The sequence below is a fragment of the Rhinolophus sinicus genome, chromosome 18 (genome assembly GCF_057876585.1).
Source record: "Rhinolophus sinicus isolate RSI-liver-muscle chromosome 18, RSI-T2T, whole genome shotgun sequence".
NCBI lineage: Eukaryota > Metazoa > Chordata > Mammalia > Chiroptera > Rhinolophidae > Rhinolophus > Rhinolophus sinicus.
The window spans coordinates 112,239,919-112,253,975 of record NC_142518.1 but is presented as its reverse complement, the minus strand read 5'-3'; the positions used below and the strand labels follow the sequence as shown (position 1 = coordinate 112,253,975).

The 14,057-nt window shown below is 42.8% G+C and overlaps 1 protein-coding gene across 3 annotated transcripts in view; it reads right to left on the bottom strand.

Moving 5' to 3' along the window:
• Window positions 1–1,463: 1,463 nt before the first annotated feature.
• SPRY3 (sprouty RTK signaling antagonist 3) overlaps window positions 1,464–14,057 on the bottom strand; it is an 87,007-nt gene continuing 74,413 nt past the window's right edge. For 2 of the 3 annotated variants that reach the window (XM_088795007.1, XM_088795008.1), the window contains exons 3-4: window positions 13,028–13,200; window positions 1,464–7,591 (exon numbers count right to left, since the gene is read on the bottom strand). In XM_088795007.1, coding sequence (XP_088651133.1) covers window positions 6,622–7,488 — 867 coding nt within the window. In that variant the 5' untranslated portion in view covers window positions 7,489–7,591; window positions 13,028–13,200 and the 3' untranslated portion in view covers window positions 1,464–6,621. Of the gene's footprint in view, window positions 7,592–13,027; window positions 13,385–14,057 lie in introns of those variants that run through there. The other variant, XM_019716083.3, reaches the window with a different exon arrangement.

Sequence of the window (14,057 nt, the reverse complement as noted above, 5' to 3'; positions counted from 1 at the left end):
CACCTTATCAAAATAGGAGAACGTACAGGTGACTTTAAGTTAAAACTCTGTATTAATAAAACTAAGGTGTTTGCCTGAGTCAGTGTATCTGTGTTTTTCTTTTCCTTTAGTAACCTGGAACAGCAGTGTTAGTTCTTCAAGGACTTGGGGGCTTCAACATGCTTACATCTGTGTCTCTCACCATCAGAGACATGATCGCTATCTGGCAGAGTCAAAAGGATTGCCTGAAAAGTTACAGAATGACAACTTGTGGGTCAGGATTACCTCCTTTATCTTTCTGAGGGGACTGGCCAGCAAATACATTTGGGAGCAACATATATAATTTTAACTGTAATGACAGCAAGATCACTAAACAATGAACAGTGTTATTCCCGAGATGTCTTTCCTTGAGGGGCTATGTATCTTAACCATCCTGGCCTTTGAAAGCCGCAATACTGGTCGTGTTGTGATGATAAATTTGATGGTCAAGATAAGGATATAGGCCTAGATTAGGATAAAGGGATCAAAGATTTCAGTCTCATCAAACCTTAGGCCAGGCCTAAATTACCAGAGTGGAAGACTAATTTAGGATTTGGAGGTTGAGAATTTTGGCTACATTCACAACTAATAAAAAGTCCACTGGATTTACTGCAAAGCTTTGATCTGAGCAACTAGAAGTTCATAATTGGCATTAAAGGAGATAGGAAAGTCTGCAAAGGTCAGGTATGAGGAGAGAAAGATCAAGAGCTTGGTTTGAACATGTTATGTTTGAAATCCCTACTCGATATCAGAGTTAAGGATGTGAAATAGGCAGTTGACTATATGAGTGGGAAGTCTAAGGGCGCAGTCCAGGCTAGAGATATAATTTTGAGAGTCATTGTGTAAATGGCACCCAAAGAACAGATTCCAAGGACCAATCCCTGGGATCCTTGAATATGAAGAGGTGACGGAGATGAGGAGATTCAGCAAAGAATATAGAGAGGAGCAGACAGTGAAGTAAGAGGAAAACCAGCAAAGTGTGTTATCCTGGAAGCCAAGTGGTAAGTGTTTTTAGGAAGACAGAATGAGCAACTGTGTCAAATGCTGCTTATACGTCAGGTACCATGAGAACCGAGAAGTAATCAACAAACTCACTAAAATGGATGTCACTGGAGAACAGTTTCGGTAGATTGTTTGGAGTGATAGCATGATTTCATTACTCACTTTGAAAATTTTTCAGAATTATCTTATGCTCATCTTTTCTTATATGAAAAAGCAAGAATTAAATCAGTGGATTGCATTCAGTGCTTTTATGACCTTGCCCATAGGTATGAAACCATATCAATGGGATGTTTTTATCAACTAGATGCTTTGACTTCATGTAAAAATTGTCTATAGTTCACGGGGAATTATTGTGTATGAGAATAGAAGATAGCATAATATAACTCGTGGAATGTGTCTATGTGATGTCATCATAATTAGTGGCTGAAATAGAAAAAAACCCAGTCAACCAACAGAACGTTTTATTTTCATGTTGCAAAATAACTTGTTTAGCCAATTTGTCCTGAATTTATTAACTTGACCCATTTTCCTGCTATTATGCTGATGGAGGCTAAAGGAACACATGTGCATTCATGTACATGCATTGGCTTAGACATGCTTTTTGAAGTCTTCAGTAATATTTATACTAAGAAGAAGGACATTTTGAGACTTTGTTACTCCTCTGTTTGAACTAGGATTTCATTTCCAGGTATCAAGAGGCCCTTCAAAGCATGTCGGAGAATACATAGATCCAAGAAGGCAAATTTAGTATATTTCTGAGTACCACAAGAAAGCCTCGTGTACTTTAAAGATGGTAGGTTATCTCTAACTCAGTTTGAATAAATATGATTAAAGATGTAAGGGAAAAGCCCCATCCTAGTGTGCCCCTTTAAGTTCCTACGTCTTCCTATACCCACACACTTGCCCTGCTGTCTACAGTGGAGCCACAATGCTACCCCACTGCTGCTGAGGCAGGAGATGTCAAGGTACACGCTTGGGCACCCACATATGCACTACCCAGAAGGACAGGGGAAATAATATCCCTCGAGGAAGGTATTAGACTAATGAGATAGGAGAGAGGAAGTACGTTCTTCTTCCTTCCTCCCCTGAGATGGGCTGTATGGAGATACAGTAAGGCTTGTCCTTGAGAAATTAGCTTGTGACGAAACAGACTATGGCCAACACAGTGATACACTCCTTTATGTCTGCTCTCCTGCCTTCCCTACCTCACTCTTTTTCCTTACTCCTACTTCTCTGGGATTGCACAGAAGCTTTAGCTTCAAGCTCTGTTTTCTAAGAAACTCAGACTAAGACATATGGAAATTGGGAAGCCTGGAATTAAGTCATAATTCCACCCATATTCAGAACTGTGTGGTTTTGACAGGTTATTTTCTCTTTCTGTGCATCTTTTTCTCCAACTGTAAAATTTTGACGTTGTAGTAGATGTTCTTTAAGGGTCTTTCTGGCTCTGAAATAATGCCAGGGTAAAAGGCTGTCAGTATGAAGGAGGTGATGGGAAAAGGTAAGGTATTATACTGACCAATGATCATTGGTGCATTGCTTACATCTGAATCAGAAGAATGCCATTTGATATAATCAGTAAACTTGAATGTTAACAGCTCCAACCAATCTCAAGTTCCAAAAATAGCTTTAGTTCTACTTTTGCAGAAAGATAGATTTAGGTTTCCTGGGTCTATAAAGAGAAGGCCAAATAAATCTTCCCCTTTCTGGTACAAGTGAAAAGACTTCTCTACTAGCTCTACAACATAAGCTGTCTGAGAAATGGCAACTGGCTGCAAGCATATTTTCAAAGGGGGTAGTGGGGAGGTTTGTAATGTCACCATCTTGGGAAGCAGGACAGCTAATCCACGATGTCTCTAACTGTTGCTTCACTCCCAACATAGGAGCACATTTGTTTCAGCTCTTAGGCTGCAGGTGGACTGGAGTTAGGGAAAGGACTATTCACCATCTGAGGCTTGTTATACCAGAAGGGTTTACATTATGCTCCAGACATCTATATCTGACCTTGGAGCATGGACTCCGGAGTCAGACTGCACAGGTTCAAATCTTAGCTCTGCCATTTACAAGCTTCATTGCCTTGGGCAAGTTACTTAACCTCCCTGTGCTCCAGTTTTCTCATCTATAAAATGGCAATTCTAATAGTACCTACACCATAGAATTATTGTGAGGATTAAATTAGCTAATATAGGTAATGTGCTTAAAATCATGCTTAGCACATAGTAAGCACTATATTAAGTGCTCACTATATTTATTATAGCTATCGTGGTGAGGGAAGATGGGCTGGAACCAAAGGGAAACTCTTGGCCAAAGCCATATGAAATGTATCAAGGGACCAATATGTAGAAAGCAGTAGAGTGAGGGGGTAACAGATGACTTAACTGCAAAAAAATGCTAAGCAGGAAACACCCTCTAAATATTCTTGTTTATACAGTACATGACACAAAGTAGAAAAATAATGAAAACAGAGCCTCTCTGCAGGATTTAGAGTTCTTTCGTATATATTTTAAATATACATGTGCAATACATTAAAATATATAGAGATGTGTGAATATATATTTACAAATACATATATATATATATATATATATATATATATATATATATATATATATCTCACAGAAGGGATACATATGCACACTCACTCCCACGTCCATGCGCATACCCCAACAGGACCCATCTATACGTAAACCAGATGCAGTCCATATCAGGCCAACTTGGACACAAGTGAAAGCCCTGACTCAGCAGCAGATTGCACATTGCAACTACATTTGAGTAACCCTTCAGTTTCCTCTACCAAGTGTAAGGCCATTTAGAAATCCACTGAGAAGAGCTCATCTGGGTATATGGCAGAGCCCAGAGCCCTTCTGGCAGTGCACAATTTGCCTGAGTAAGGACTGCAGGATTGGGTTATCAAGGAGCTATCAAGAAGGAGGGACTTGTGATATTTGGGGCCCTGAAACTAATAAGCAAACATCCATAGAATAACTTTAGCTCCAGGAACAATGCACTAGTGTCAAAGAATCCTTATATATCTTGGCTCTAAGCAAATTTCAGGCAGAAGCAGGGAGAAGTGTGTGTTGCTACTCATCACCATCCAGCTTGACCCAGAGAACTGGGCACAGCTTTTAGGGGTCGATAAATTCAAAGTTCAATCAGGCAGACTTGTAAGATTTAAAAAAAATTACTTAAAATTGAAGGATCTGAAAGCAACTTAAGAGGTTACAGGTATTGGTTTAGATTTATAAATGTTCCAAGAAGCCAAACTTTATATATGGCACTATTTGCAGCAATATCATTAACATTATTAATAATCACCATAACATATTTATATATACAAAAATAGAGCAAAGCAATTCTAGAAGAGGAGGTTAAAGTGAAGGTGTGGGGCTGTGTGCCCAAATGTCAGTACACTTCAGGAAGATTCAGAACCAACAAAGACCGAGTGGCACATATCTCTATAGTCTATATATCCAACCAAGGGACATCAATGTTCCCTTCTTTTTCTTCCCCCTGTGTATGACTATACATTTCTCCCCACGTCTCCACCCTGCAATACACATCCATGCACACTTTCAAAGAGATGATATATAAAGTTAGAGTCTGGAAGTCTTAAACTAAGTTGGAGCACCTTGATTTCAAGCAAGTGCCCTCAATCTCTGAATTCTGTAGTGAAGTTTGGATTCACTTACAGAGGGAAACTGTATCTAATTCCTGTGTCTTTTAGTAGCAGTCTTTAGGGGCCTGCCATCACCACTGTAGCCTTTTCCCAATGAAGGGTATTCACAGCACAGGCTCTTGATATTTTTAAAAAGATAAGTCAGTTCTCTGCATTATACATCTTTCATCTCAGTTTTCCACTGTTGCTGAAACTTAGGTTCTCAGGCAATTGCCATTGCAGACAAAGCCAGGAATGAGCACAGTGTGTGCAGCAAAAGGTAGGTGCAATGGCGAAGATACAGCTTGGTTAGGGCTTTTCTTTTCCACACGAGCTTCTCTACAAGGTGACAGAGCCAACGGTGATGTCCACTGGGGGCAGCCTTGACACCTGATAGTTAATTAGCTCCCCGCCATGCACTGCATAAAGACCACCACACTAACTCGGCATGGTTCCTGAACATTGAATGGGAATGGCTTTCTGTCATTGTTAATAGAGTCCTAGAAGAAAAGTCCCATGACTTAATGTGATGCAGGGTAGAGAGTATTGAACTGAGTCAGAAGGCCTGTATTCCAGTCCCAACTCTGCTATAAACTCCGTGTGCGGCCTTGAGCAAATCCGTTCCTATCTCCAGGTCTCAGTTTTCCCATCTATAAAATAAGGGCATTGAACTAGATTAGCAGTTAAGATTCCTTCCAGCTCTAAAGTTTTATGACTTTTTATGTCCATTATTAAGGCCTGAGCCATGCAGTCTCAGGGCAGTTAGCTTCTAAGAGAGAACGGACCTCTGTAATATCCTTTGCTTTGTTCATTTAGCTATAAAGCACGTCTGCCTTTGGCACTTGGGTCAGACATACAAAGTTATGAGCATCCTGATTTACTACCCTATTCAGCATGCTAGTGGAATCTGTCAGTACTATAAGTTGGTTATTGGGAAAGGGAGTAAAACTCCAACTAATGAAACCTGGAAATGTGACATAACTTTGTCTCATCTGCTCACCAACAGCTAAGTGTGGTTATGAGTGCACACACACGTCAGGATATAGGCTATTGCTAGTGATCAGTTCATTACAGGAATCAATTTCCCTTAATAAACATTAGTAAATAGTATAGCATAGCAAAGTTGGGCGTCAAAGGAAACACCTACAGAAAAACAGCACTTTTGGACGTGTTTGAGAGAGTAAGAGGGGCAGGGAGAGAGAGAGGGGAAGAGAGAGAGAGAGAGAGAGAGAGAGAGAGAGAGAGAGAGAGAGAGAGAGAGAGAGAGAGATCAAACAAGACATAAACATGGGCAGATAAAGGATTAATATGGGAGAGAGGGTGGGCAAGAGTAGAAAGGAAGGGAGAGAGGACGAAAAGAGAGGCAAAGGAAAAGTAGAGAGGGTGAGAACGGAGGGGGCAGGAGTACTGAAGAGAGTAATGAAAGAAGAGGAGAGGAGAGGAAAGAGAGAAGACTAAAGAAGAGAAGGGCAGTAAACAGGGAGAAGGGTCAGATTCCCTGGAATAGTGACTGTTTTTCCACATGGACCTGTGAAAACCATCTTAGAAGAAAGCTTCCAAAGGCACTGTGGAAAGCAGAGTGACACTCAGAGCCTGCAGCCAGAGGCATGACATTGGGGAGCCCCTAAACCTCCACGTTGCTGGCTCTGTTAGCCCTCAGTGTTCAAATCTCATGCCTATATATCACCTGAATTTGCCATGACAGCCATAAGGGCTGAGAAGGCGGGGTGTAAAAAGGCTAAAGAGGAGCGGGATAGATAGTGTGAGAAAGAACAAGGCATCCTGCGCCAGGATGTCCTTGGCCATCCCCCTGACACTGCAGGAACAAAATTGGTGAAGCCCTAACTTTGGCTACTTTACTCCTCCTTCCCCTCTTCCAAGATGAGGCCTACGCTTTACTGATGGGGACTAGAAGGAGAAAGCTCTGGATCCATTTTGTGGGAAGGTCATACAGACTTCTCCTGGGCCTTGGGGAAGGGCGCACTACCAGAAGAGATCTTTCTGCATACAGTGTTGGTGTGCCTCTTACAGCGGCAGCCTGGTCGCTTGAGGCTATCATAGCCCTGCTGGCACAGATGGAGGCATCCACGGGTGGGCAGGTAGCAGCACAGGCAGGGTAAGAAGAGGGAGATGAGGCTCATGGCTGCCCAGCGGACAAAGCAAGAGCTAGGCCCACAGGAGCAGGGCTCATCAGCGCAGTTGTCTTCGTCATCCGTGGAGCAGTGGTAGAAGAGGCCCTTAACGCAGCAGAGACAAGTGCCATAATCGAGGAGGCTCTCAGCAGAGCAAAGGCAACGCTGGTTGCACAGCCAGCAGGAGGGGAGAGGGCGAGCTGCTGTGCAGAGGACACACTTGCAGCGCCCACACTCCTCGCAGATGAAGAGGTGCTCACTGGGGTGCACTGCAGCTTGTTCAGCTTCTCCCTTCAGAGCACCATCAGCCTTTGGGTGGGCTCCTGCTCCAGGCTGGGTTCGGATGATGGACTGGCCTGAAGGTGAGGGCGTAATGCTGGCCAGGAGCCTTTGATCAGAGGCAGTGGTGCTATGGGACATTGAGCTGGCAATGCTAGATTGGCTCAGATGCTGAGGCAAGGGCTGCAATTGGTGGCACTGGCTGAGACTGCGGGGGAGAGCAGTAGGCATGGTAGCCAGGGACCAATCAGATTTGTGGGTTTGCACGATAAGGGAAGGGCTGGAGAGGGCCTGTTTACAGGGTGCTGGAGGCCGTTCCACATAATCATTGCTAGCGTGAGTAGAGCGCAGCTGTTCAATAGGCAGAATTTGTTGGAAATCATCTGTCACTGCAGCATCCATTTTGCCTTGATTCTTGAGTTCTGAGTGGCTTTGCGTCAGGGTGGCACTTACGGTGATAAAGAGCCCTTGTAGTTACATGGACCTTAGGGCACATCAGAAAATCCTAGGAAAGAAGGAATTGAAATAATGAATGAGAACACAAAGGCATGAGCACTTTGCAGGGAACCAGCAAAGCTCGGGCCCTATCACAACCCCTACCTTAAATCACTGTGCAGTAGTCTTCATGTTACACCTTTGTTCTGTAATTGACCTCACCTACCTCCTTACAGGCAAGTCTGGTCATCCCATCCAGACCATGAACCACTGCAGGAACAAAGATCAGATAGTTCACGGCTTTCGAATTCCATCATATGACTAGGGTCATCGGAGCAGCTAGCTCATCCACATGTTTGCTAACAGAGAAATCTAGGCCTTGAGCATCCAAACTCTAATAAAAATGGACCCGAATATCAAATGTAAAGGCCACTTCTTGAAGCAATGCTAATGTGAAAGAGAAAGCCTCAAAAGTCTTCCATGAGAAATTGCTCGTGTAAATATCAGAATTCTCCCTTCAGTGAAAATTGTGATGAACATAAATAAACAGGTGAGAAAGGACATTGCTTGATTCAATAAATATAGGCAAGCGAACAAGATGCAGTTGGCAGAGATGTGGCAGAGACACAGAGAGCAGAAATTAGGCTGCCTGTAGAATAATATGAAAAGAGGCTTCCCAACACTGCGAGGAAGCCAAGCTAATCATCCTGCAGTTCTCTTCATTTTCAGTCCGATTTAACTTATTGAGGAGGTGACTCTTTCTAGATGGCAGTGTGGCTCCAGAGTCAAACTTTTGTATATGTGGGCGTAACAATGGGGATGGGGGAACCATACAAGATGAGCCCTGACTGATTTCAAATATCACCTATAATTGTACCTATTACTATCCTAAGTGAAGTTTTTAATTGATGGGATTTACTAGGCAGAAACTGTTTGGAGTGCTTTTCCCTATCTTTACATTACACAATACAATAACCTGGCTCTCTTAAAGGACACCAACGTTCTTACACCAGATTTAAGCTATGGTGAATATCTAGAAAGCATGTGCCTGTGTCTCCATTGTACCACAAGCAAGAGGAGTTGGTGGGTATTTCCCAAAGGATTTGATTGAGCCTAGTACTGATAATGGTGACCATGAGGAAACTATTGTACACACAGATTGCTGTATTGCACCATCCGGAAGACTGAACAGCTAAAAAGTCGTACACGAAGAAACCTAAACACAAATCCAAGAGTCATCCTGGAGGCATTAGGACCTAGGAAACACCAGCATGAATAAAGTACATATTTGAAATCCATCAGATTTCAGGCCATCTCAAAATAGATTGATTACTCACAGTACTGTATGGGATGGAAATCTTGAATGAGTAATAGAAATGAACAAGGGAGAGAGGATAGTGCTTGATTAGCAAGCAAACATGATACTGAAATGTGCTCCAAGTTCAATGACAGGAAAAATGAGGATGCAGCTCATAAAGGACTCAGTGGCTAATAATATGACCAGACTCACTGCCTTTCGAGGCTATATCGCCATGCAAACCTGTTTAGTCAAATTTACATCTGTTCATTTTTTAAAAAGAAGATTTAATTTGGTTAAAAATAACTTTTCTGGCACATCACATCAAAAAAGCAGCCTGACTATAATTTCACTTTTTAGCTAGTTGTTTTGCTGTTATTTAACACAGCACAGAGGATGCAGACAAACAGGATGGAGGGTCTAAGACTCAAATATCTATATAACCTCTGTCAAATCACTTGCTTTGTTTGGGCCACAGTTTTACTAGCTATATAATTATAGGGGCGGACAAGGTGATTTTGAAGGACTGTGCCCCATGATGGTCTATAATTCTATAACTACATATTTGACAAAAGAATCCTCTTCATCTACACCCTCTACATCTTCAATCCTTGAGGGTAAACTGGGCAACGTGCCCTTGTTTATCTATTGGGGCATTCAAAAGCAAAATGTCGCTTTTATTTCCTCGGACACACAGCCTCCTGAAGCCTCCCAACTCTACCTTTGCTGCATTTTTATTAAGATTCATCGTCTCAGCGTTGGGAAAGAACAGGTAGTTGTCATTCGAACGCCAAAATAAACAAGGACACCTTGTTCAGCTAACTTGCAGGGTATGCAGATGTAGGAGCTTTGCATTGGGAAGAGTTTTTTGACAAATTTATAATAAATGGATTTATTACCCATTGATAAGATAAAGAACGTGTGGGGCCCTTCACGTCCTTTACACTGTTAGAAAAACATACATGCTGGATACGTTAGACTCATTGATTTCCCAGAGGAATTCAAAACATATTGGAAATTCCAAGAAGCAAAGACTCAAAGGAAGGCACACAAGGTCTCAAAGCTACAGGAGATAATCATATGGGATTCCAGGGATGTCACCAGGTACCTCAGGGACATGCCCAGAAGGTTGATAGCTAAGTTGGAGGAATCTAGGTCATAACAAAAATGACTCAGAATCACGTTCAAAGGGGATCTTGTCTTAGCAGAAGGGCACATGGAGTTTAGGGTGAGAACGCATATCTGGATGTCGATTAGATTGCTGCAAGACTGAGGAGTTGAGATGCTTGGTTGATTAAAGGAAGCTTTGGGCATCAATCTGGGATGAAGAGGTACTGCTGTCTTGATTACAGGTAAGGGGATTGACAGGACGAACTCAGAATTTTCTTCCTGCCCTGTAAAATCTTCTTTAGAATGGACTGTGGAAGATCTGCAATACAGTGGGCAGTAGGACCTGGGTAAAATCAGGGTGTTGAGCAGGATAAAACAGGATTGGATGACAATAAATTGTTTGCCATTCTGGACGTGCTGAATCCGATCTGGCTAACAGGATGAACTGAAACAGATACTGTAGGGGAAGGTAAGAGGGGGGAAAAGTGGAGAAACAAATAGGCAAAAGACTGCTGCAGTGCACAGATTAGGGGGAAAAGTACTACTGCATGCGTGTTTATGATTTAGAAATCCACCCATTAAAGGGCCATTCATTGTGAGCAGCAACAGTTAAGAAACTGACTGTGCTGTTGGTCAACTCCATATTCTATTAAATGAGAGACAGAATATACATATCACATATTATTACATAGGAGCCAAGGTGATTACAAGGCTTGGCTGCACATTGATGGGATCTAGTGATTTCTGTCACGTAGTGCCTCTGCAGTAATGAATGATGCATTGTAAACCCACTCCCATCTCAGTCCCCTGGCCAGGTGCTCATAGCTTTCTCAACAGTTTTTCTGCAGCCCTGAAATTTGCTATGTTCAACCTAAACAGAAATTTCTTTTCTTATGCCAATTTAGGGAGTAGAAAGCTAAATCCATTCAAGAAATGCTGCTTGTTAATGAAAGAAAAATGTATTTTCTCTCTGGAACCGAAAATCTGCCACGTTGAAACTAAAGTTGAAAACTTTCCTATCTAAAGCCCTTCTATGCAAACACCTCAAGACAGTTCTGATTTCTATGATAAATCCTTTCTGATACAATATGACTCAATCTCGATTTCAAAGAAGAGGGGGGAAGAGAAGAAGGAGAGCCTGGCTCCTGTTTTCTCCTACTCCCAGGGGTTCAATGCTGTTTTGTGCCTTTACTGTGTAACGGCTCTGGGGTGTGTTGCTTTTTTCTGTGCTCTGCTGTTATATACACTCCTTCTCAGAATAACTGAAAGCAAACATAGGGGGAATTTCTGCTATGGCTTTATATGTTTTCTTAGTTCTACTGTTCCAAAGTCTGCTCTCTAAAAATCCCTCTCTGTGCAAAAGCATTTGCATGTCTATCACAGCACTCCCCCCTTACAAATACCAAGTTGTATATAGTTTACATTACTAACCTCTCAGCCACTGACTGGGCCTCCCTCCTACCGCATACATCTTGCTGAAGCTGCCAGGTTCTCACCACATTTAACTCTTAACTTGTCACTTTGCTACCCTGGTCCTATTCATTCCTTTAATAGATCTAGGTGTTTTAGTGATGAGCAATTCAGGGAAAAATTGTAATATCAAATGAATTCACACACTTCTGATCCTGAAGAAAATGATAATTGTTCATTTAAGAAGCAGGACCCTTTCTTTGCACCCCAAATCCTTTTATAGGAGACAAGAAAGTTAAGTTCTAGTCCTCACTCTAGCTCTATTTTGCCGTGTGACTGTGGGCAAGTGACTTCTGTTGCAGGCCTCAGTGTCTTCATCTGCAAAAGGAGGGGGTATGCGAGAAGAGTTTTAAAAGCCCCTTCTTGTCCTGATGCACTACATTTTTAATGCGGGTTTTGTTGGTCGCATTTCTCTGTCTCAAAAGTCTTCCACGAAGAATTAGTCTCCTTTCCTTTAGGCTCTTTACTTTCTCACTACTCAGCTCCTCAACTCTGAATAAAATACCTCCAAATCCAAGTCACTCAGATCACTATCTAGATTGTTTCACAGCTAGAGAGACCTAAAAACAGAACACACACACAAAAGACAAAATGTATAGAATGTTAACAGTAAAGTCTTAGTCAATGTTTATTAAGAGGGAAAAAGACTAATACTTCCTTATGGATGAACTGCTAGCCTGTGCCTTATTTGTATGTATGTATGCTACTGACTTGTTGGGAACATGATTTAACACCTGGTCTATCCAAATTCATGTGATAGCCCATTATGTTACAGTGAAGTTTTAATGTACCCAGAAAAGCAACAATAATTTGCATTTCAAAATAGCTTTTCTGTTTAAGAGTTCAAGGTCTGTTTTCTGTTCATCCAACTTGGTTTGCAGCATCAGAGGTGAGCGATAATTACAATTAGACACATGGAAAGGAGTGTAAACCACTGCCCTAGGTCCTATCAAATGCCTATTGGCTAACTAGACATGCTCACAGGTTCTCACTTTTGACAAAATTTCCATATGCCACATAGAGACATGTGCACACACACCCAGGCATGGATCCAGAGATTTCTAAATCATTGCTCTGACTCAATGTAAGTAGGGGGTTATGCCGTGTCAGCTTGCGCCATTTCTACCCAGGGCAAGGTGATGTGATGAAATCTGAACGATGCACAGCCCAGACTTGTGAGCCAATAGCCGACTAGCCCCACGCTGACAGGATGCCCGCTGGGCAGCCAGACTGGCCTCAGCACGGGCTCTCCCTACGTCCTCAGTTTGCGTGGTTAGGCTGCGCTATAAGGGGTTTAGGCAAGCACCAAAATGCATTGAAAGGTCAACGGGCCAGAAATTAAATTGACATTTGGCTACAAAAGGGTGATTTTGCAGTTCCGTTTTGATTTATAAATATCCAATAAGGATAGTTTTCTGCCAGACCTGATTCATTTAAATCTCATTTAAGTGATTTTCATTTTATTTTACCCATGCGCTTGCGTTTGTGCGCGCGCATAGACGCGCGCGCACGCGTGCACACACACACACACACACACACACACACACACACAGACGATGGCTGGAATGAATGGCAATCTGTGCATAGAAAGAATTCTGGGGTCCTTAAGAGCTAATCTGTATGGCTTACCTTGAGGAAAGGATCTATTCATGCTGAGAAAAGCAGACGAACTAATGCCCCATCTGGCTCAAAGGACCTCTTCTCCTGAGTCTTTAGGTTTCTCCACCTCTCCTCGGAAAGTCTTGAATGAAAACTCCTTCACCGGCAGTGGAGCCAGAAACAGAGATAGTTCTGTCTTAAGTCTTTCTGACACAGCAGAGAAAACGGAAAGGGAAAAAAAAACGGTGGTGGGGGGAGGAGAGTCAGTCCTGTAGTGGCAGATACTTTGTATAGATTTTCCATGCAGATCTCAGTCTTGATGCCCGTATTCCCCAAAGAAAGCTCAGCAGGGTAAGTTGTTCACCTCCTCCTCCTCCTCCTCCTCCTCCTCTTCTTTCTCCTCCTCCTTCTCCTATTTCTCCTCCTCCTCCTCCTCCGCCTCTTTCTCCTCCCCCTTCTCCTCCTCCTTGTCTTTCTTTTTCCCCTCCTCCTCCAGCATTTTCCTTCCCCCTCCTCTTCCCCTCCCCCTTCCCTCCTCCCCTTCCTCCTCCTTTACCTCCTCCCCCTCCTCTTTTGCCTCCGCCTCCACCTCCGAACTCTGTCTCCTCCAATCTGACAGATGAAGCGAAGAAGCAGAAACTGCAGTTGTAGACACAGGGTATCTCAGCAGAGCAATAGATACTGATAGCGTGTGATTATTTACATAGCTCAGGGTGTGTCGGTATATAATCCGCAGAGAGCGGGGGAGGGGCTGACATTGCAGTGTATTCAGCTCAGCTAGCTGGCTATTTTGTGAATGTACATGATTTCGGGAGGTCTTGTGAATGGGTTACAGGGGAGGATGGGAGGGAAGGGATTTATTGCTCCCTGTTATAATTTCTTTCTCTCCCTCTCTCTGTGTCGTTTGTTTTCCCGGAGCTGTAGCTCTTAATGCTTGGCTAAGTGGCGTCATCCAGTTGAAATTGAATCGACCCATTAGAACTCCCCATAGGAATCTCTGTATCCGGTCCCAGGGTAATGACTGAAACAGAATTTAAAGAGGAATGGGGGTGGGGTGGAG